General features: G+C 36.9%; 1 protein-coding gene across 1 annotated transcript in view; it reads right to left on the minus strand.

Annotated features, from left to right (window-relative positions):
- Positions 1-1422: 1422 nt before the first annotated feature.
- ELL2 (elongation factor for RNA polymerase II 2) overlaps positions 1423-25161 on the minus strand; it is a 95044-nt gene continuing 71305 nt past the window's right edge. The window contains exons 5-12 of the mRNA XM_036767975.1: positions 24823-25082; positions 19724-19848; positions 19461-19554; positions 16013-16607; positions 13138-13204; positions 5427-5598; positions 3004-3048; positions 1423-2915 (exon numbers count right to left, since the gene is read on the minus strand). Of these exons, the coding sequence (XP_036623870.1) occupies positions 2799-2915; positions 3004-3048; positions 5427-5598; positions 13138-13204; positions 16013-16607; positions 19461-19554; positions 19724-19848; positions 24823-25082 (1475 nt within the window). The 3' untranslated portion in view covers positions 1423-2798. The remainder of the gene's footprint in view (positions 2916-3003; positions 3049-5426; positions 5599-13137; positions 13205-16012; positions 16608-19460; positions 19555-19723; positions 19849-24822; positions 25083-25161) is intronic.

The raw sequence follows: 25161 nt of genomic DNA on the forward strand, positions 1-25161 counted from the left end.
TTTATAAAACTATTCAGTATCATTTGGTTTGATTTAAATCAACTGTTCATTCCATTTCATAAGAGTCAATTAGAGAAGAAAAACTCTTAATGAGTGCTTCCGACTGATTTAGACTAACTGCTGTGAAAGACATGACAACCTTGACTGATGCTAGTTTACTATTATTGTTTCTCTCAAATGAATCAAACTGTATACAGAGAGTGTGTAACTGAACCTGCACCATCACCATCACCTGAAAAGTTTCATTTGGCTTTCAGTTGAGAGAATCTATAAATCTTGCGGTGAGAGATTAATTATTATTAAAAAATCACTTTGATAAGTTCATACACTCATTCAACAGAGAAGCAGACTAGAGTAAGAGCAGATATGTAGATTTAAAGAACTACATTTTGCAACCAATTAGATGGACACACATTTTGCAAGGATATGACCAATGCAAAGGATGCCATCTACATTAAGGCTTTTACAGTAGGTGGTGAAGCCTAAGGATGTGCAATGCTGGACTATACATGTGATCTCCAGCTTAAGTTATTACCCAACCTGTAAACCAGAAGATGTGCTCACATGTTTGTGGTAGTAGTTTTAAGCAGGATAAAATTTTGGCTACAGGGAGAGTCTTACTTGTAAACATAATATTTAAGCAGGAATTGGCATGGAAAAAATTCTAGATGGACTCTTAGATCACAACTAGAGAAGAAGTGACTTGTATGTGATGATGGGCAGACACATATCGGTAGTGTTTTCTCTCTCTTTTTCCGTTATTTAAACTTACATTTTAACTGAAAGATGATCTCTAGGGTTTCTTCCAGCTCTAAAATACTATGGCTTACAGATTTGGAGTTGTACCCAAGCCTTTAGAAGTATATATTTCTTGTCTTAAAGCCAATTATTTTTTTGTTAACCTATCAATTCATCATCATCCAAGTAGTTATACCAATGAATCCCTTCTGGGATGAACTGCATTATTTATAGATAAAATACTTGCGATATACTGATAAAATCATAATATGTATAAAGACCAAATTCTACCTTATCCCGGAATAAATTCCCCTTGGTTTGTATATATATTCTTTAAATTTGGAATCCTATTAACATCTAATAGTGATTGTATCAATTATGAGGTAAGAGAAAGAGCACCAAGAGTCTCAATGATGAGTAGTAAAATACCGTGAATTCTGCTCTCCTTATCAATAGGACTGCTGTTTATAGTAATGTGAAAAAGAGCTGGAGACAAAGGCAGACTTGTGGAGCCTTTGCAAGTTTCTCTCACACGAGCTAATCTTTTTGGTAAATGTCCTGGAAGGACATTGGAGAGAAGGTTCCCCCTCCCGCCCTGACTACCGGATGATGACATGGTACCTCAAGTAGCCTAGACACTGAACATATTCTGGTTTACAGTGATACGCAACAAAGTTGGTTAGGTTTTTTTGGATGCTGGAGACATTTATTAAAGACACTACCAAAATTTTGGCAAACATTCCAAAAATCAGATTTGTAAACATAATGCTTCCCTTTTCAATTGGCAGCACTTTGAAAAGACAATACGGTAAGACGACACAATTTAAGCCAACATTAGTTCAAAATCCTTACGTGCTTGACCAAATAACTTATGTTCCCACGTGATAAAATAAGCGATAGTTTAAATCAAAGTAAACAGATAAACTGCATGAAATGAAAGTTTGTGCTGTTTGATGAATCACAGTATTTTATAGTTAAATATATCTGTTCTTTGTTATATTCCTGTTACCCAGGAGAAAAAAAAATCTTTAAATATACATTTCATGTAGGCAATAGCTTCTTTGCATATCTCTCTTCAAAAAAATACTTTGTAGCAGTATATAAATAGGTCACCTACATGTTTAATTTTATAATTTTGCCCCAAAACTATAGATCAGTTCCATTTTCATAACATCAATTTTCCCCAACATTAATAAAGCTGACAAACTGTTGAAATGGAAATGCTTTTGTCTTCCACAATAGAAGTAGCAATTTTATAGGAAAAAACCTACAGTAACACTCGTCAGTTGTTTGAACCTGAGCGTTTTGGCCTACTAAGAGTAGCAGCTTTTTTCTTCATGCATGCTCACATCCACACAACCTCCGCACACATACAGTAAGCACAAGCACACTCTTACAGACGCTGGTAGGCCACAATGTGCTTCTCCATTGCTTTAATAAAATGGGAAGCTGTGTAGCTAATGATTAACTACACTATGTATACAACAAGCAAACACCTTAAGGCAACCATTGCAATGGGGGGGAAGGGTTTAACTTGTAGAGATAAATTACTGTTCGAGATCAAGTCAGTCTGTATATAGTTTATACATATGTATACACACACCTTTCTATTTCTTAACCCTCCAAAACAATGTTTTAACTTTTTTTTTGTATTTTGTGCAAATTTCTAAACCTTCTACCAATTAAGGCAAAGAGTTCTCATTAATAAAGGTCAAAAAACAGGCCTATATTTATCCAAAAGCATCTCAACTTGCTACATTGTTATTTCTTTGAAAATGTGCACAACCTTTAAGTATAGACACTGGACCCCCAATATCTAAAAGTGATCTCCACGGACAAACTAAAGTCTTGAGGGGGAAAAAGGGACCAGAAAAAGCAGCTTCAAATATGCAGGGAAGCAAAATAAAATAAAAAATAATAAAAAAAAGTAACTCAAAGTTTGCTAATACTGAAACTTTCAAATGACAAAGTTTCAACTTTTTAGAATCTTAGAGCAACTCATTTGGAATTTTAAATAAATAAGCTTAAGTTTATTCACATCTTCTGGTCTAAGCAGAGGTCTAGTGCCAGGACCCTGCTTGCTGTTGGTCGAATTCACCTATTAGTCTTTTGATGTGAGCCAACTTGTTATGAAGATATTCACATCTGTATTTTTCTTCATGGTAATTAGGACTAGACTGTGGAAGGGAAAAAAAAGTTGGTTTTAGAAACATTTATTATACTTTCTTACTACAGAATAGAAAGCAAAATACTGACTGTTCCTACCTGATTGATCTTCTTATATTCTTCTAAGACTTCTTCATGAATAGTCTAAAAAACAAAATGTTTGAAATGAGAACAGAAGGAAGCTTTCTTTAGGAAGAATGATCTCATTGGTAGGAGCTGAATTTCATTTTGAAGTTTGTTATTAACTAATAATGCAGAAGGAAATAAAAATTAAATCCATCTCCACTGCTTATACCCTAACTAAGTAATCCTGTAAAAATGGTACAATTCCATAAAGTGCATATAAAAAAATTAAACCCTGTTAAATCTGTCATGTAATGAATGAAAGGCATGAGCCTTCAGGTTGTTTATCCATGGAGGGGAAAGGAGAGGATAGATTTATACTGACCCCTACCTACTGTCATCTATTCCATTTTGTCAGGATTTTATATGCATTTTATGACCATACAACAAAGCAAATGCTATCTATTTGCCTTACTTAGGGAGGGAGGGGTAAGCTAGCCTGATCCTTCTTTTATGAATTAGGAACAATTCCCTTAGCCAAACGGTTGGGAAACACTCCAAGTACTTATGTCCTAGGTTTCCTAAGTGTGACATAGTAACAGTTATCACTTGAAATGGAAGTTAGAGCTCAATGACTTAGGTGGCTTGAACAAGGGCTGGGATGGTTAAATCTGAAGTTGGGGTGACAAATTCATGCTATTTGTTTATATTTTATCATAATTTATGCTATATATTGTTATGAGTGTTTACTAAATTTTTATTTCAAGAGGTTAAAATGAAGGTAAAGTGATTCCACTATGTTTAAGGATATAATAAGGATTATATAAGGGTATAATACATAAAGTGCTAACATACATGAGTCTCAGTAGTTAGTAAACAAATGCTTATTAAATGCCTATAATGTGCAAGCTAATATATCAGGTGTTGAGGATGCAAAGGCACAGTACCCGCCAACAAGGAGCTTACCCTGGGGAAGAGGATGAGATTTGCAAAATATGACAAAAGGAAGAATTGAGTAAGTGCAAAGGAAGACATCCAAACAGAGCGCTATGAGAAATCTAGGAATTTCTGTTATGGGGAGAGCAGGAATGGCTTAATAATTGATGAGTGACTTGGATTAGGAAGTAAGGGAATTATTTCAAAAAGGGCAAAATGGGAATGGTGGGCACAATTCAAATATGAGGTGATGGCATACACACAGGCAAGAAGACAGGAGAGACCAGGACGAAAATGAGGCAGTCCCACTTGGCTACAACACTGAGCAAGTGAAATGGAACAATATGAGATAAAAGGTAGGAAAGGTAGGTTAGTAACAGATTGTGGAGGACCTCGAATGCCAAGTAAGGACATTTATACTGCAATTGTTAATCACATTTGTTTTTTAAGTACACTAATGACATTGTCTGATCAGTGCATTAAGATTCATGTAAAGGACAGAGGAGAGACTTGAGTTAAGAAGGCCAATCAGAAAGCCACTTCCCACTTTACTAGAACTGGCTGGTAAGAAAAGCGAGAAAATAAGGAGGAACATTTAACAGAATTATGTAATAAGCTCATATCTGAAAAAACACTAGTTATTGAGGAAAAAAAGCAAAAGTAATCATGAGTGTGTCATCAACACCAATTTGACAGGTACGCCTTCACCACATGAGCAAATTTCCGATATAGCGCTACTCAGATATTTCCCTCAGCAGACAGTAGGAGAGGAAGTTAAGAATTAAAGCCCAAATGAATATTTGAGCAATTAAATTAAAATGTGGGAAAGGTTAAATTAGACATAGTGGCAAAGTTTTAGTATTTTTATGTGTTCGTAAGTGTTTTGATGATTTAATAACTTGTTTTGGGTGACAAATGCAAAAAAGGGAATTCCTAATAGGTAATGCTTTCTTCAAACACCACAGGTTATGGGCACGGAACATACATGTTATGCATGCTCTAAGGCAGGGCTGTCCAAAATGCAGCCCACAGTGCAATTTTATGCGGCCCACCCACAAGCACAGGAATTTACACAAATGCTTCAGTAAATGAAGCTGAGCTATCGCAGAGCTCCCACTAAAATGGCAAATCAAAATATACTGTCTATTGTTTCAATAAAAACCTAAGGTTGGACAGCCCTGCTCTAAGGGATAAGTTCTCATTTTTATTCATGTCAAGGTGGTACTTGTCTCGTGGGTTCAAAGAGTTAATATACCTCCAAAAAGGACACATTCCTTCTACTCATGGGATGAAACTGAACACTTCTATCAGTAATAATTTTTCCGTTAAAGAGCTCTTTGAATTATGTATTGCCTCTCTAACTTTATATTAGGTCAAATATCACATAGCTGTGCTTGCCACTCTGAGCACTGCAAAAGGGCTAAGGTTTTCTGAAAGTGGGCTTGCACTCTTTGGTTCGAAATGGAAGAGGGGGACAGAAAAGTTCAGTCATGATCATGAGGTCTAGTCCACCCATTTATTACCTGATACTCCTTGGAGCCTGGAGAAAGGCGCTTGCGTTGTGCATCGAGTTTAATAAACCTTCTAGCTACAGTCTCCATCCTGGCATGCAAAGTTCTGTACTCATCATACTCTGCATTGAAGTCATCTTTATAATTCTGGCGTTGCTCGTGGGAGACAATAGCAATGTATTTTCTAATAAAAAAAATTTGAAGGTTAAGATTATAAGGCAGAACACCTAAAAATATAAGCATCATCATTCTGACTGCGGATTTTATTCAAATATTTGAAAAAACATCTTTGATAACTTCCATTTTCATGTTTCTATTACCAATTGCAAGAAAAAACTACAAATATTCTCTTTGCTGAGCTATCATAAACAAGTTAGTAAAAGCTTAAGGGCTTAAATGAAATCTGATAAAATGTAAAACAACACTGATAACAACAACTTGGTGACGGAATGAATTAAAATGTCTTCGGGCAAAAAAAAAAGAGAATAATTTATGGAAGATTTATTCTCTTAAAACTACTTCTTTCCAAAAGCAGGCTCCCACTACACTAATCACAGATAAGTATTTGACACATTGAGACATAAGGAATCAAAAGAATTGCAAAGTATTCATAACCACAGGAAAGAATGCTCCAAATTGCTAATAAGAGAAATGCAAATCAAAACAACCCTAAGGTTTTACCTCACACCCTGACCAAAAAAGGAAACAGTTAATGATGGCAGGGCCACGGAATTTTGGGCACACTAACTCCTAGTAGGTGGAGCTTTGAAATGGTACAACCATTTTGGAAAGCAATTTGGAATTATCAAGCGACTTAAAATTTCCACACTCTTTGAACCAGAGACTATTACTGGGCTTATGTCTCCATGAAGCCATCAATAAGAAAAAAGTCCCCCAAAACACTAAGATATTTATAGCAGCACCTTTTGTGATAGCTAAGAATTAGAAACAAAGCAGATGCCTATTGACTGGAGAATGGCTAAACAAATTGTGGTACACGAATGTAATAGGATATTACTGTGCTGTAAGAAATGGTGTAGGTGATGAATACAGAGAAGCATGGAAAGATCTATATAAACTGATTCAGAGTAAAGTAAGCAGAGCCAAGCAAACTATACACCATAACTACAACAATGTAAACAGAAAAAACTACATCAAAAATCAAAAGAAAATCTAACAAAATCATAAAGATCAAGCGTAACTTGATTGAAGAGATATGAGAAGATACTCTCTCATCCTTTGTGGGTCCCCAGCTATTATAAATTGTATATGTTTTTGAACCTTTTCAAGGTACTGATCAGTTGTGTTGATTTTTTTCCCTCTCAAAAATATACTATACAATATATGGGATGTTTTTCTGGGAGGGGAAGGAGAAGGATACTTGGGATAACTATGCTGATGTAATAAACAGAAGATATTAATAAAAACTTATTTAAAAAATAAGTCATGAGGAATTTGAATCCTAGCACATAACCAGAAGAATATTATTATACTTATAATAGAGCAGGGGCTTTTAACTTGATTAAAAATTGTTATCTGCAGTTCAGTTTAATTGGTTGTCTTTTTAATCCTGTACATTTTCTATGCATTTAAAAACATTATTCTGAGAAGGGGGGGGTCCATAGGCTTCACTAGAATGCCAAAGACACAAAAAAGGTTAAGGGGTCTCTCTCCTTGATAATTTCTTGAAAGATGGTATCTAGGCTCTTTTTTTGATCATGGCTTTCAGGTAGTCCAATAATTTTTAAATTATCTCTTTTCAATCTATTCTCCAGGCCAGTGGTTTTTCCAATGAGATAGTTCACATTGTCTTCCATTTTTTCATTCCTTTGGTTCTGTTTTACAATATCTTGATTTCTCCTAAAGTCACTAGTTTCCACTTGCTCCAATCTCATTTTTAAGGTAGTATTTTCTTCAGTGGTCTTTTGGATCTCCTTTTCCATTTGGCTAATTCTGCCTTTCAAGGCATTCTTCTCCTCATTGGCTTTTTGGAGCTCTTTTGCCATTTGAGTTAGTCTAGTTTTTAAGGTTTTATTTTCTTCAGTATTTTTTGGGTCCCCTTTAGCAAGTCATTGACTTGTTTTTCATGGTTTTCTTGCATCATTCTCATTTCTCTTCCCAATTTTTCCTCTACTTCTCTAACTTGCTTTTCCAAATCCTTTTTGAGCTCTTCCATGGCCTGAGACCAGTTCATGTTTTTCTTGGAGGCTTCTCATGTAGGCTCTTTGACTTTGTTGACTTCTTCTAGCTGTATGTTTTGGTCTTCTTTGTCACCAAAGAAAGATTCCAAAGTCTGAGTCTGAATCTGAGAATGTTTTTGCTGCCTGGCCATGTTCCCAGACAACTATTCCCCTTGAGTTTTTCGTTGGGGTATGACTGCTTGTAGAGTAGCAGAGTACTCTGTCCTAACGTTGAGGGGCTGTGCTGTTGTTTTCAGAGCTATTTCTACACAGCCAGCTCTGCCACACCAGTGTTACTCCTCCCCCAAGAACTGCCTACCCAGACCATGACTCAGATCTAAGCAGGCTCTGCACTCCTGCTCTGATCTACCACTTAATTCCTCCCACCAGGTGGGCTTGGGGCTGGAAGCAATGGCAGCTGTAGTTCTGTCCTCAGAGCTGCACCACCTCCTCTGCTGCCACGGTGGTAGCCGAACTGGGAACTCCTTTCACTCTGTCCCTGCAGCTTTTCCCACTAACCTTCTCTGTTGTCTTGGGTGTTTGTGGGTTGAGAAGTCTGGTAACTGCCACAGCTCACTGATTCAGGGCACTAGGGCCTGCTCCACCTAGCTCCTGGTCCCGTTGGTCCAGGCACGGCTCACGTTGTGCTCTGCTCCACTCTGCTCCCAGCTCCATGCGCAATAGACCTTACCCAGCAACCATCCAGGCTGTCCTGGGCTGGAGCCCTGCTTCCCTCTGCTATTCTGTGGGTTCTGCAGTTCTGGAATTTGTTCAGAGCCATTTTTATAGGTGTTTGGAGGGTCCTGGGGGAGAGTTTTAGGCAAGTCCCTGCTTTCCAGCCACCATCTTGGCTCTGTCCCACAAGGTTAAGGATTCTCACAAAAGAATCTGGCACTAGGAGTATTTCATAAGGTGCAAGTATGCATCTTAATTATATCGTATCCACAGGACACATCCATAGGATATAAAAAGTGTTATTCATAGTTCATTTAACAATCACAGCAATAAAACAGAACAAAATCTATTCTCTTAGGCAGAGAGGTAGAAGGGATTATAATCATGCCTGATATAGATTCAGAGATAATGAAGTTGAGGGATTAGAATGAGGTTTTATTGATTATTGAATTTAGTTTTTTGAAAACACTCATATGTCACACTGTATGGACGACACCTGGAAGACAGTAGTATACATTTTAAGATGAGGTTATTATACTACCTAACATAAGATTACTTTCAATTTTCTTTCCTAGGAAAATGTCTTGATTTACATTCAACTGCATTTATTACATGATCCTATCGATTTCCTAGTAATGGATATACTACAGATGCTACAGGAAACAGTGATTTAATGCTCCACTTAGTATATTTATTCATGCTGAGTTGGTATGCAAGTTTAATTTCAGTGTAACTGAGATAGTAAGGCAATGCCAATTTCAAGTCATTCTGCTGGCCAGAATTGCCAAGGAGGGGCAAAATTAGTCTTCATTGCAAGTGGATTGCCTTGACTGCACACCAGATGGAGCCCAGAAAAAAAAGAAAAGAGAATTTACTGGGAATATCAAGAATAGGCAAAATGGCTACACAGAACACCAAGTTTAGTTTTATTTTATCACTTAAAATATTTATCCCTTGCCAGATTCATGCTTTCCAGCTAAAGTTAGTTATTTTATTTAGTGGCCCTAAACCATTAGGAATACGTTTGGTTATGCAGTTTAGGGTCTTGTCAGTATTTTATAACTTCTATTTAAACATTTGAAAAATTTTCCTTAAAATTAAAAAAAAATGGCTCACTTTTTTGTTAAAGAATGATGTTTAAAGTGGTACTAGAGCAGATAATAAATAGCAACGAGACATACAAAGTAAATTATGCTTCTTGTGGCCAACTCCCAGTTTTTAAAGGGATAGTTAACCAAGTTGGGGATAATTGTCCTTTGCTTTTATTTTGCCTTCTTTTCTCTGACAATCAGTCTTTGAGATACTTTGCTGTCCTTAAGTTAGTGGGGGATCTGGGATAGTAGAAAAGAAAGGCAAATTAATTCACATCCACTTTGCTAATTGTTAAGCATCATTATAAAAGTGTCTAGCTGGATTAAAATTTCTAGTTAGGATGAAGTTTAGAATTATGGGAGAATTATTTGTCCACTAACTTCTGTCTTAGACATAAGAAAAACTGACATTGACACAGCTGACTACCACATCCTCATGAACAATACTTTTTCCTCATGATAGTCGTCTGTGTTGGTAGATCCTTCTGAGATTCCTCTGCAGGGGTGCTTATCTCTCAGTTCCATTCCCACTGTATCAGTTTACCTGAAAGCCTCTGTCCTGAGCCTCACTACATTCTCAGTGATTTCATCAGCTCCCATGGAGTCAATCTTCTCTAGGCTGACAACTCTCAAATCTTCATATCCACCTCCCATCTTTCTCCTGAGCTCTAGCCAGGCATCTCCAACTACCTGGGGTGTCCCACAGGCACCTGAAACTCACTATTTCTTAAACAGAACTCATTATCCCTTTCTTTATGCCTATTTCTCCTAATTAACTTCTCTGGATCTGTTTAGGGTGCCACTACTTTTCTAGGCAAACAACTCTTCACTCTCACTTATCCCCTTTCCCCCATACCCAAGGTATTATTGTCAGGTATTACTGATTCTGTTTCTTGAATATTTCTCACATCCAGTGCCTTCTCTCTCATATCATAGCTATGATAACTTAGGTCCTTATCACCTCTCATTTGGATGAACTGGCTTTCTGGTTTCCATCCTTCATGAAGGTGTTACACTGATATTCCTAAAACATAGGATGGACAATGATACTACCCTGCTCAAGGAGTGTTAATGGCTCCCAGTCCCATTATGATAAAATACCTTTTCTACTTGTTATTAAAGCTTTTCCTAATCTGGCTCCAGTCTATCTTCCCAGGATGATTGATAACAGGTTTGAATGATTACCCTCCTTTACTTACTCTATACTCTAGCCAAGCTGGCTGCCTTTCCCATTCTCTTTATATGACATTTATATGGTTCTCACTTCTGTACCTATGAATAGCCTCCCCCGAGCTGTTCCCATGTCTTGAATACTGTCCCTTTCTCACCTGCCAGATCTAGGCTGATTACCCTATGGCTTCCAGCTCCCTTCAAGACTTTGCTCAAGGGCATCTCCTTCAAGAAGCCTTTTTTGATTCTCTGTTTGTAGTGTCCCCTAACCCCATGTATCACTTGGGGTCTATGTTGTAAATATCTTTCATTAGCTTGTCTGTGAACACAATGTATTCCCTCTTCCTCTCCCCCCACTGTAAGCTCCCTGAGGGTGGGGACCACCTCACTTTGGGATTTTTATTCTCAGTGCCCAGCACAATGCTTGGGACATAGTGTAAGTATTTCATTAATGCCTACTGATTCATACTGTGAAAATGCTGGTTGATTGACTAGGGTGTCAAACTTCTTTAAAGTACATAAACCCAAAGGACATGAACAAAATTTCTCATTCACCCCTCACGCTCATTTTTGTACGTATATATAAAAAGTTACCAGCACAAGTTTGTTAATCATAAATATCAACACAAACATGTATAAGGGACTATAAAAGAGCCATTTAAATTGTGATTTCTTTTGGAAAAAAAAAGTAGTTACAAATGGCCCTAAATTTCCATTAGATACTGAAGATAAAAAAAAATAGTATCTTTTTACATTCCTTTACAATGAATCTGTCATCACTAGTTATGTGGACAGGGGGAGGAAGGATTGGTTCCACATACCAATAGCAAATGTTGACAAAGTACGTTTTACCATTCCATCATGGTGAATCCAACATCTACAGGAAAAGAATTTAGGATACAATACTGTCCTGTCACTTATCATATGAGAGTGTTATAGAGAACAGCAAAATTTCTGTAGTTACAAAAAAGCATCCTCTGTAGCCACGGAGGAGGTGCTGTCTCACCAGAGAGCATTGCTGACAGTCAAAGGCAGTGGAGTGCCAGCTCAGCAGACACTGCGAAGTAGCTGATTTGGTCCTGGCTGCTATTGGGTGTGTTTTTTTTAGGCTTCTCTACAGAGCTCTAAAATCATATACTAATTCAAATGAAAGGGATTGTTTAGCACTACTTCTCGCATGCCTTTTGAGCTACACAAGTAATAATTAGCATGGAAAGCTGGATCTGGAGTCAAAGAACTAGGTTCAAATCCCAGCTTGCTACTTAATAGTTATCTTACTTTCTTCAGTTTCTTTATCTATAAAATAAAGGCACTGGATTGGATCAGGGTGTCAAACTCAAATAGAAAAGGGGACCATTAAACTGTACATGAGGATCCCTGTGGGATATTGACTTAGAAAACCACATATTAACATTGTTTGTTTTACTGTATTTTTATTTATTGGTTAAATATTTCCCAATTGCATTTTAATCTGATCCTGGCTACATTCAGGAGCACTGTGGGCCATGAGTTTGATATCTCTGGAGATGACCTATGGGGTCATCTTTCAGCTCTAAATTTATTATCCTATGTTTTAGGGAATTATCATTCAAAATTAAATTTGTTTTTCAAAATAATGCAATCACTTCATTAATAGGAACTTTAGGATATATTATATTTCAGAAAGAGTGTTTTTGGAAAATCTAGATAGCATAAAAGTCTGACCTAATCTAACATAAGATTCTGACAGTGGCAAAGGTCCTTCCAAACACTAGCCTAAATTCCATTTAGCTTTTTATGTTTCATAAATGTTACACATTTGTTCATAATGCATTTGGAATAGGGTTTGCCTGACTCAATTTCTCCATCCTCCTGCTGCTTAATTATTTTCTACTCCAATAGAACTTATGATCCTATAGAAAGCAGGAGGTATCCAAATCATAATTTCAGCTTGTAATAACATTCCCAACTCAGCATTTTAATATGTGAGTGGTATCATAAATATATTATACACACACACACACATACACACACGTACATAGTCACACACAGGGAGAGGAATTAGGACCATATAGACATTGTTCAAATTTCCACATTTTCTCCATCTTAAAGGGAGAACAGACCTTTAAGTGTTTGTTTCAGTATTTGAAGAAAACAATGTACTGCTGTCCTTTATCTAATTAAAAAGCATGCCGTAAATCCCAGTGATTCCACATTTACTAATAACTAAGCCTCCCTTTGGGAGGCTAGAAAATGACTGGCCCCCTGACTAAGTCAGGCTTGTCAGCTTTGAAGTATTGGAGAGCTGAAATTCTTCCATATTCAAATGCTTCCTCTACCCATGGGAACAAAGAGCAGGATTCTTGTACACTTAAAGGCCATTGAACAGAAGAACAGCCCAGAAGAAGGATGGGGCGGTACTACATGCCTAACCAGGAAAGCCAGTGGGCAGGACTAATTTGAGAAATATCAGCTTTTAAGAGGTAGTTTTTTGAGGGGAAAAAAATTGTCCAAGTACTTTATTTTTTAAGCCTTCTTACATTTTCTGATTTGGAAGTCATGCAGAGGGAATCTGCAGACTTTTAAGCCCCACACTATCATTCTCTGGTGGCAGACATTTCAACTTACATCAAGTAATCCGGGAGTTCAATAGTTGATGAAGGATCTGTGGAGGCAGGGCAAACCTCTTTAACTCCTAGGAAAAAACAGAATTTTAACATGTTCATCACCTAACACAGTTATAATAAACCTCAAATTCTAATCGAGATCAGAAGCACCCAGAACACTCTTCCTAGAAATTCTATTCTGCCACCTCAATAAGCAACAGTGAGCAAGGAATACAATTGAACATGAACAATAGAGGCCATATGACCAGTTCTACCATGGCCAATACCAGGAGTTGAAAGTGCATTGGCTACTGCAGCGTCTGCACAATAAAGGAATCCAATCTTAACCCAAGGTCAGTCTTCTATTATTTCAAGAAAAGTTGTGGCATCTGCACAGCATTCAATGACTGTGGTGGCAGATGCAGTCAAACAATCAGAGATACAAGTTTTACATCAACATCGAATTTTCATGGGATTTGAACAAGACAGACAAGACAATAATGGGAGGTAGCAGACTGCTTTAGTCACTGTATTTTTACTGCCATCCTTTTTGGGAGGAGATGGGGAGGAGGAGTATGAAGTCTGCTGAATAGTGTCAGAAGCTTTCCCATCAGTTTTAAGACACTTAAAATAAGGCAGTGCTATGCCCTATTGCATACTGAACTAACCTGCTAATGCTAAACACAGCTTAAAAAAAAAGAAAGAAAAAAAATAATGTTTAAGTCCCTGAGGACTGTTATGAAAGTGTGTAAAATCCCCACAGTATTCCATCTGAGTAAACTATCTTCAGAGAGCATGTTTAGTGGTTCTTTTAATTAGAGTAAATTTGTGCCATCCAAAGTAAAGCGAGGCTAATAAACTAATACTCTATCACTTGCTTGCTGGAAAAACTTATATCTTCTTTGCATAATAAAAGTGAACATTTTGTAATTTCATAGACATTTTTTTCTCTCCATCCCCTCCCCCCTGCTGCCCCTGCTTCCTACAACGCAGAACTCTCCTTCCAGAGCATGCAGACTTTGTAAGTTTGTGGTTCTTAAGGATATCTGAGGAAGGTTTGGATAATGCCCCCCGCCAAAAAAACCCAACAAACAACCTGTGACTAGTATCCCTTGCATCTCTGTATAAGCCAAAGGAGAACACATCCTTGTGGATACCTGAGTACATGTCATCTGGTCCCTCTCCCTAGTCATTAAAAGGAGATTGATCTCAAACCAGATTCAGGGAATATGGCTCTAGATGTTCTTGTTTTTCTCCAACCAGATTAGCTCTGGGAGGCTCCAAACTCTGACTGAAAAACTCCAAGAAGCCTGAGATAGAATCTGTCAAGGGAAAGGAGTCTGACTCCTACCGAATTTCTGAGGACAACACTAAGCCTGGTGAAGAGTTGACTTGACCATCTCAGAAGTTGAAAATGTGTGTCCCTAAGTATTAAATTACTCTGGACCCCAACACAAGATTAAGCCAGAAAAAGAAGTCTATCTTGCAGGCAAGGGGAGAGGTTAGGAGACAGCATATATTTAGAGATTTTGATCTATGAATTCTGAATCCTGCACTTCTGAGGTTACTGAATTATGCCTCCTTTTTATCTGCCTAAATTAAATATTGTGGGTTTGGAAGAGACAGCCCCTGCTTCAGACTCACCATGCTATGAGTCTATATAAGTACTTTAAAGGGCATACATTGACATGCTATTATACGCAAGTTCACATTAATGATAAATTTTACTACGAACATTCTACTGTACCACTTCTGCAGACTTTTCACTGCTAAGAACACCATATGGCAAAAAAAAAAAGAAAGTTAGATTAGAGAACTGTACCACTTCAATTCCATACACAAAAATAGAAAGTAAAACATGACACTCCTTAAAACCTTATTCATACACTTGACAAAAGTAGTAATTTTTTCTGGGAAATTTTTCCTTAGTCATCTCCTGCATTTATAATTAGCTGCAAGACTGAAAGATGGGCTTGGATTCTTCAATTTTTTGGTGAGCCTGACCTCAACTCTTAGAGAAGTAACTCCAGAAGGCAGTATTTCTTTTTGAAAAGCAAAAAAATGGAATTGTACTATGATCAGATTTTAAGTTCAATGCAGTGACTTCAAGAAAGCACCCTAGGAAAGCTCTATTGTGGGAATTACAGTACTTTAAGCTTAGTGTTTTCTTTAAATGGGGCTTCTTAGTCTATCTACTTGTTCTTTTTTTTCTTCTTATGATGTTAAGCTTCTGCCAGAACACGCAGACTCTCTATGTTTATGGTTCTTGGGAAAAGACGACACTGATCTAGGTTTGGATAAAAGAAACCTATGCACATCATCCCTTGCAATTCTGTTACCCCTGAATAACTGGGTTAATAGGAATTCAGAATTTTCTTAATTATATTACCTTACTGATATACAAGACTATTGTTATAAAATATCTGCACAAGACTTATCAAACTATTAAAATAGCAGCTTATGGAAAATTGGTGAGTCTGAATGAAGGTGACATTCTGCATCTTCAAATTTAATTTTATTTGTAAATTCCAAAGGTTTTTTAAAAATATTTTCTCACCTCTAATGCTAATCATAGTAGCTATATTTCTTTTTTCTGGGGGAGGAGTAATTAATAAATATTCCTCATTGTTAAGTTTAAAAATGACATTTATAGCTGTTAAAATATCCTGTAAAACTTCAATAAGACCCACTTTCTATAAGAGGCCTAAAGGACATTCTTGGGAGGGAAGACTGACAATCAACCCTATTGTATTGTTACCAAATACTACACATATAAAATCATATTTAAAGATCTTTTTAAAAAGTATTTTCAAAGGAAACCATAGAAAAGACAATGCAAAAAAAGGTTATAAATTGTCATTAAAAAAAACAGCAATATTTCTGGACATTTCAAATACCTTCATCTGAATCCAGACTGGAGTTATTTAGCTTGGCAATTTCATCTTTTGTCTTAAGATCTTTCTCCTTTTCTTCAATGTCCTGTTTTTTAATTTGGTCCTTTTCCTTATGTTTTTTAGATTTTTTTTTAGATTTTTTATGTGACATTGAATGTTTCTCTTCCATGGGCTTTGGACACTTCAACAGGATTGAATCAGGCGGTGGAATTTCCAAAGAAGTCCTAGAGGTATATTTGTCCTGCTGGTCCTCAAAGATACTACCATTTTGACTAAAACTGTCAATAGGTAGGTCTTGAGTCCCCCGGCCTTCTGGAGTGCTAGGGGAATTGGAGTTAGAATTTACAGTCTGAGGAGGATTTGAAACTGGAAGGTGGGTTGAAGGAAGAGGTGGTGGAGTTGGGGTGGCGGCAGCTGCAGGAGGAGGTGGTGGCGGAGGAGGAGGAGGTGGTGGTGGTGGTGGTGGAGCCACAGCAATTTTTTCATGGGTGGAATTCAAATGACCGTTTAATGTTGGGTGAACTCTATTTGTTAGGTGAGATATCCGAGTTTTTTTATTCATTAAAGGATCTATGAAATCTGAATCCAAGAGGCGTTTCTGAAAAACAATAATAGGAAGGAAAACAAAACAGGCTAGTTGGCACAAAAATGGAACACAAAATTTAAATGCTACGTTAACACATGTCCAGTAGAATAGCCTTGCTCACACCTTAATGCTAAGGGTGCAACTTCAACTTTTTCTTAACTGTCAGCAACAATAAAAAATAAATGTTAATGTCACTTAGCAGTCTGGCTCATGGATATTTTTCTTAAGAGATGGTATTCACATCCATTTGATCAGATCACCCCCTCTCTATAAATGCCTCTGTCACAGAGATCTTAGGACATAGTAATAGCACTAAATAAAGCAAGTAGTCAAGCGCTGCTGGCCATAGTTGACCTAGTTTCTGACAGTGTGAGGACGAAGCAATTTGTACCATTTCATCCTGTGAGAACTAACAAGACCTGGCAAAAGGCAATAGACCAACACTTATTTAGTCTCTCCTAATGTGTGAAAATATTCCAGCTTTAAAATGAATATTACAGCTTGCATTTATTATTTCATCTACCTTGGAAGAGGAAGTGATTATACCAGTAATTTCTTAAGTACCTATTTTTACTCAAATATTGTCACCAAATAATAACAATAATGATAATGATAGCTAGCATTTATATAGTGCTTCAAGGTTTACAAAGTGCTTTACAACTATTAGATCTCACTTTATTCTCACAACAACCCAGGGAAATAGGCGCTATCGTTATCTTCATTTTAGAGATGAGAGGTGCCCACATATCTAGTACGTATCTAAGGACGTATTTGAACTCAGGTCTTTGTGACTCTTAAATGTAGTGCTCTATCCATGGCACCACAAAGCTGTTTTCAGGTTACAGAAGAGAGCTAAGTGAGCTCAGAAGAATGATAGGGAACAACTTTGACTCAACCAGGAGAATATCTACTGTCACAAAGTTATAGATGGATCCATCTATACCAGGGGTTCTTAACCTGGAGTCCATGGATCCCAAAGGGGTTCATGGGTAGATTTCAGAGGGTTGGTGAATCTGGATGGGGTAAAAATTACATTGCTATTTTCATTAAACTCTAAGAGGAATTTAGTATTTCCTTCAGGTACTTAAAAACATCTTTTTGAGAAGGGATCTGTACGATCTAATAGGTTACCAAAGGGGTTTATAACACAAAAAAGATTAAGAATCCCCTTTACTTTATGTAGAAAAGATGGGATTTAAATAAAAAGTGAAGCAAGGCAGTTCAAAGTACAAGTTACAGGTTTAAAATGAAATGTAATATAATATTGCAGGCTTCATGTGTGATACAAACAACATAAGGAATAACCAATACATTTATCTACTCTCTCACAGAATTTAACACCATTTATCTGCCACCATGAAGTATCAAATCATTCTCAGTATATAATTAGATCAGAGTATAAGTAGTGTCAATAACAGTTATTTGCTATGTGGGTAAAGCTCTGACAAAGTCAGAGCAAAGCCACAAATCAAAAGATTTTCTTTTCTCCTATGCTCTTCACAATACATCTCCAACATCTCCTAATAGCCTAAGGTAAATGGAGAAGTTATGCACCAGGGATAATGATGAGGATGAATTAACAGCTGCCAGGAAACCCAAGGCATGCTTCATTATTCTTTACCACAGGTCACTTCTATTCCCAGTCCTGGGCATGTGTGCCCAGAGTGGGAGGTCTATTCTGGTCATCAGTACCATCAGGGATCTGGGTCAACTGCCAAGAATAAACGATCAAATTTGCTCGAGACTGCTTCACAAGTCTTGGGCAGAAACAGATTATGTTCAACCTCAGGCAGACTGGTTCTGATTTAACCCAGAATTGCTCTGATCTCCCTTTGGATTAGGCTTAATCCACTGGGGTATAATTCCAAGTCAGAGGGGATCCTCTGGGACACCCTAGTTCAGAGAGGTTACAACCTGACTGGAAAGGCATGGCAAATGTTTGTTTGCTTCCTTCCATTCAGTGAAAGACTGAACATTTTTTCCCACACCTGGAACATATGGAAAAATGTTTTCTTTGAACCTACAAGCATATTAAAAACAAACTTACTCGATATTTTCTTTCCTGAAAAAGGATGTGAAAATAAAACTCTTAAATAAGTAAATTAGGTTTTAAATGTATTAAGGAAGGCGTCCAGCAGTTTAAGTGGCTTATCTAAGGAGTATTTATTAGAAAGAAATGGCTAACAATCAATTAGGCTGAGGAGTTGAGGGGTTGCAATTTGTACCAGTAGGTCAGCCCACACCCAAGCAGAGTATAGCTTCATTTAAATATTCAAGTTAAGGGAAGTTCATTTTTAAAGAGAATTTTCAATGAATGCTTTCACAAAACAAATAATTGTTCTGTAATATGGATAGCCACCTTCTAGATTTACATCATTTAGTTTTCTTTATGACCCTTCGTGTAGGGCTTTTAAGAAAATCGCTAAAAAGGTTCCAAAAAATTAAAATTATACACATTTCTAGTTAAGATTAGATTTCCTGAATTTCCTACAGTAAATCACAGAATCATGGGGCTGGAAGGGACTTGAGGGTCATCTAGTCAGTTATCAAATGGAATAGAAGAAAATCCTGTTATGATAGTTAAGCTTTAGAACCACCACCACAGAAATCTGTTTTGTCTGTTGCACCAGAGGGTCAAAGTGAAGCATTCCTCTTAAGACACCACTGCAGGGGGAAGGGCACTGGATTGGGAGCCAGAGGACCTGGGTTCTTCTCTTGGCTCTGGCCCTTCTCCCAGCTGTGTGGCCTTCGGCAGTTACTTCCCCTTTGGGCACCTCAGTACCTTCATTTTCTATAAATCAGGGTCAGACTCGATGATCTCCAAGGTCCTTTTCAGCTCTAACATTCTATGATTTTATGAAATACCTGAGAAGGAGAAGATGCAGCATCTTTACTAGAACATATAGGAGACTCTGAACCGCTGGTGCTGGTAGCATTCTGAGGAGATGGATTTAATTTTCTGTAAAGGACACACATGTTCCAGGTTATACTAAAGATTGAATCAAGACTTTAAAGAGAAAGTTTACCCCTGTTTCTCCTCCCCACTCCCCAAATCAAAACAACATTAATTGCCAATGTTTATCATCAAAATTTTATTCTTCCCCTTTAAAAGCTACAAAACAACTTACCTAGATAGCACTAACTCCAGGGACTGTCTGTCTATCTCATTGTATCCAGGCCAATCTTTTTGGAGCTCTTTAAATACATAATCCTTTAAGGTATAAGAGAGGTCCTTAGGATTCAGGTTGGCTACCTGTATCATAGGACATAAGAATATAACATTACACCAACTGGTAAAAGAAACTGCACTGGCTCCTTATCATCTCCAAAATCAATAGTCCTCTATTTGGCATTCAAAGCCCGATGTTTATCCTATACATATGTCATGTTTGACCTAGTTGTCTTTGGGGGCAGCTAGGTGGTGCAGTGAGTGCTAACCCTGGAGTCAAGAGGACCTAAGTTCAAATTTGGTCTCAGACGCTTAGTAACTGTGTGAAACTGGGCAAGTCACTTCACCCTGTTTGCCTCAGTTTCCCCATCTGTAGAATGAGCTAGAGAAGGAAATGGCAAACCACTCCAGTATTTTTGCCAAGAAAACTCCAAATGGGGTCACAAAGACTCAACTGAACAACAAAGTATAGAACCAGTAGCAACTTTTAAGATTTACACTTACAAGTCACTATTGAAGAATTAGCATACAAGAGATGGCTAATTGTGTACAGGGTAGATTTCATTAAACAGACTTTATTTTATTTTAGAAAGTCTAGGTTTTTTTTTTCCTTTTGTGGGCATCTAAATGTTTTCTTCCTGAAAGGCTTTTTCACTTATATTACTATGATATACAAAGATAAGTAGGAAAATATCATTAGGATAAATGAGGAGAAAAAGCATTTCTTGGATAAATTCATCTCTATTTTTCCAACCACAGGCAGCAGTTTTGTTTATCAATATCACTATATATCTCTAGTTATAGTAGCATTACTCTCCAAAGAGAGTTAATTCTCAAATTATCTATGCTCCCAACATACACATACCTTATAAGGACACAAGACAATTGGACATTTGAACTAAATTAAAACTCATTTAACTTTCACGTTAAGAAACATTTCTTTGGCCACAGTCTAGAAAAAACCTCACCCTAGAAGAATCAATTTGATTACACTGTTAATGTTTATATTTTACCAAGCCTGAAAACGTGTTTGCTATATACTACTGAAGCCTGCATAGATATTTAACTAGATTTGAAATAACTACCTCCTGCCTTCCAGTAGCTGCCGGAATCATCCCAGGAGCACTAATATAATAATGAACAGGTAAAAGTTATATGGAAATAAGTTATCAATTTGTTTTTCCTCCTTTTACCTCTATTTGCTTATTTTCACCAATCCATTTATTAACTACACAAATTCATGGTTTCCAGAATTGATTAATTACAACAAGTTATTTTTTTCCCCCAGGTTAGATGAAAGGTGTCATTTTACAATGGAATCTCTACTTTTTTGGGAGGATGGATTGTAAGTTTCTTTCATGATTTCAAATCACCTCAAATCACAAATATCCTTAACTACACAATTGTCTCACTGCAACTCAGCTGAAATTTATACAGTTTATGCACTGATGACAAGAAATGGATACTTGAAGGACCTGTTATTGGTAATACAGGGGAGAAGTCCTGGTGTAGGAACTCCCTCTAACAAGCAAACTGTTGCAATCCATCTATGGCTTGGTAGTTCAGACTTAGGGAGATGACTGAGACTTATTCAGCATCACATAACTATTGTCAGAGGGATTTTCTAAACACAGGTATTCCCAACTCCAAGTCCATCACATGACCTCATTATGCCATTTGTATTTATGATGATATGCAAACTAATGTAAACTATAAATTTTGTGGCAGAGAAATTATAAGTGAAAAATGTTAACATTAAATTAACATTATATTTTTATGCAACGTCACCAGACTTTTACAGTACAATTCCTGTTTTCCATTAGGAAATCCTCAGGCTTCCCACTATTCTTTATGAAGTTTATGACTACTGTCCTCCTGAGTTGTCTGTAGCTACATCTCTGGCTACCCTGACCACTCACTAGCTGTGGCAGGCACAGGGTGATTGAGCACCCAAATCATCCAGGCCATGATGGAAGCTGAAGTATGATTAGTAAATTGGAGTGTCACGCCTTTATTGAATGGTCAACAAACTCAGGTTATCAATAGCAGAAATTTTATTTTCACTTACGGGAAAAGAAGATATTGTCCTAAAAAGTATGTCAAAATGTCTTTTATTTATTCATTCATTCATTCATTTATTTATTATGTTTAGATGCCTTTAAACATTTATTTGAAGAGTGTCAAAATTTTTGATGTTATCTTTTGAAAACAAAATCAGTTATTTTAATGTTAAATCATAAGGGCACACTGTTGGAGAGAAGGTGGACCTTGGAGTCAGGACCTGGAGATCTGGATTCAAATTCTGCCTTTCAAACACCTTCGGCTATGTAACTGCTGACAAATTATTTAACCTTTCATTACCTCGGACAACTTCTTAAGAGTGTAAGTTACCGACAGAACTGCTGATATCATTGGTAGAAGGAGTTTCCAAATTAATAAAATCACAAGTCACAGTTAAAAAAAGGTTAAATCTAAGTTTATTCTAGTAAAGCAAAATGGAAAGCTAACCTGAAAGCCCAGATAATTTGAGTAGTAAAACCCAATGATTTTTTTGCTTTGATTATTTGGCTATTGAAGGTTGCCTTGGGGTTGAATTACAAGATAGCTGCTTCAGTTCTTCCCTTTCTAAGTATAAGCCTGGCCTTAACATTTGAGCTGATTTTTCCTGTGCCAGGAAAATGGACACACAAGAATATTCTCTGTAGAGTTATAAGGTAAAATTAAGAACAAAGTCATACATGTTTTTTGAATAAAGAACAAGTAATCAAAGTTCCCAAAAATATTAAGCTAATTTTAAATTGAGGCATAATCATTTCAGTTGCACTTTAGTTTGAGGAGCTATCAACTCACTGAATTAACAACAACTTTCAAGGGATGACTTATAATAATCAGGTTAAGCAACAAATCAGCAAACATCCCTATTGGCAGAGGAGGGACAGGATTAGTTTAGGCAACTTTTCAACTTTATTACTCAGGAGATGATTAACCAGTTTGTGGACAATCCCTTGATCTTTCTCTTTCCAACCCTTACATGTCCTTTGGGGCAAGCTTACTATCCATTTCCATGGACATTAGAGAGAAAGGAAAGGCAGTGAAATTTTAGCCAATATATTCATGAACTGCAAAGATACTAGATTTAATTCAATCAGATATAATTTGATACAGTTAAGTATCTAAGTGTCTATTCAAGGTAAAGCACTGGGGACAAAAAGACAAAATTGAATCAGGCTCTGCTCTCAAGGAACTTCTACTTAGGAAAGGTACTAAGATGAAATCAATGTTGCTGTTCTGTTGGGGGCAGGGAGAGAGGATTCCTGTGAATTTCTTCTATCTCTGCTTTGCCTAGGCTCTCCTAACATTATTACATCTTATGGTTTCAAGACAGAAGAGTCAAGAACCACATAGTATAGGGTCCCTATATATCAGGAATCCCAAAACAACTCCCTCAAATGCTCCATTCATCAATGCATGCCCAAGGCTTTAAGACATCTTTGTATACAAACAGGCATGTGTACCATACCTGAGGTTTATCAACACTGTGCTTATCCATTTTGTCACTCCTATTAGAGTGTCACTTCTGTATTCCAATGCAATAATTTTGATTTGTAACCTGCCTATAGTAAACACTTTTCCCCCAAAGAGCTCTCTGTCATATGAACTTAAACTGATTTTCTTTCTTGGATTGTTTTTAAAAATACTCAAACCACCTGACACCTGAAGATATGAATATATACATGCTAGGATGGGACAAATCGATATCTCTTCTCTAATTCTGCATATCATTTAGTAGATAATGCCATGAACATATTAGACATCCAATGAGGGAATAAAAAGTTTTTAGTCTTCAGAGAAATAGATTAAAACCTGTTAAAACTTTTAGTGAAACTTAATAGCTACTCCTAAAGTGAAACCGTTTTTAGAAAAAACAAAGGATAACAAGTCTCACACCCATAACCATAATCAAAGGTCTGAATGCTATTCAAACTTGAATAGCTTCATAAATTAAGAGGCTAATACTGTCAACTTAAGAATTAACATTCTAATACTAGACTCAAACCTATGATTATGATGTTGTAAGAACCACTAATGGTCACTTCAAGTTCCCCCAAAATTCATAACCTAAATATATGTTTTGGTTGCAGAAAAATGAAGCTTAGCACATGTAGTTAATAGAAATGGGGATAAGAAGAAAAGCAATAAAGAATCATCAGCATATTCTAAATTGATTTGTAATTTTAAAAATATATTTTAGCAAAAACTCAAAAAATGAAATAAAAAGACAATCTGTCAAACCTCTATTTTGGGTTTACTCAATGGAAACTGGGATAACTATTCAGGTAATTTGATTAAAAAGTACAAAATATTCTTTCTTGCTTACATTTTCTAGATCATAATTTAGAGATAGAAGGGGTCTTAAGAGGCCATTTAGGTTTACCACTCTCATTTTACAGATAAGGAAACTGCAGCCCAATGAGAGTAAGTGACTAATCAACGTAAAGCACTAGGGACAAAAGCACAAAATTGAATCAGGCTCTGCTCTCAAGGAACTTCTATTCTACTTAGGAAAGGTATTAAGATGAAATCAATATTGCTGTTTGTAAGAGTAAGTAATCTAGTGACCTAGACTACTTTGCTATTAAATGGCAGGGCTGGGATTCAAATTCAGATCTTCTAGCATTCATCCATCTGTGGGGTGGATAGAGGTCACAGGTTAAATGAATTGCTGAAGACCTTGCAACTCTGAATTAGAGTCCAAAGGTCCTGACTCTGGGTTCAAGAAGGTGTGCCTTTCTAGTAGTCACTGAAATGTGAGGCCTGCATATTCTTTTGGTTTAGACTGTCCAGATTATAGCTTCAAGTTTTCTATTTCATTTATGAATTAAATGGCTACCCTGAGGGAGTTCAAATTTGCATAAGTGAATTATATTTTCTAAACTGTCCCTTTACTAAACTGAGCCTGACAGTTCTCTGTTTTAAAGAGGAACAAGCCATCTTAATTGAAGGTGAGGATCTCTCTCTAGAAGACAAAGGAACGACCACAGATAAAACTGGTCTCACCTGCTGAAGGATGGCTCCAAGGGAGTTCTTGTCTTTTTGATTAACACCATCTTTCTGTAATCGAGCAAGTAGCTCCGGTTTCTTGTATGTCTTCAGTGCCAGAAGGTGAATCACCCTGTCTCTATAAGGCCGCTGAGAAACATTGTTGTTTAAATGGATCTTTCGTATTGTATTTGCAGGGTTAATAGGAGTTGACCTTTTCCTCTCCGGTACTGCATCGGGAACAACTTGAGGTGCTTTCCGAATTTGCACTCTTTTACCTAGGTCCAGTGGAAAAGCAGTAGTCAGTGTCTGCGTGCTACGATGAGCATCTGTCAGTATTCTGAAGTAGCTGTCTTC

This window comes from Trichosurus vulpecula, chromosome 1 (genome assembly GCF_011100635.1).
Source record: "Trichosurus vulpecula isolate mTriVul1 chromosome 1, mTriVul1.pri, whole genome shotgun sequence".
Lineage (NCBI taxonomy): Eukaryota > Metazoa > Chordata > Mammalia > Diprotodontia > Phalangeridae > Trichosurus > Trichosurus vulpecula.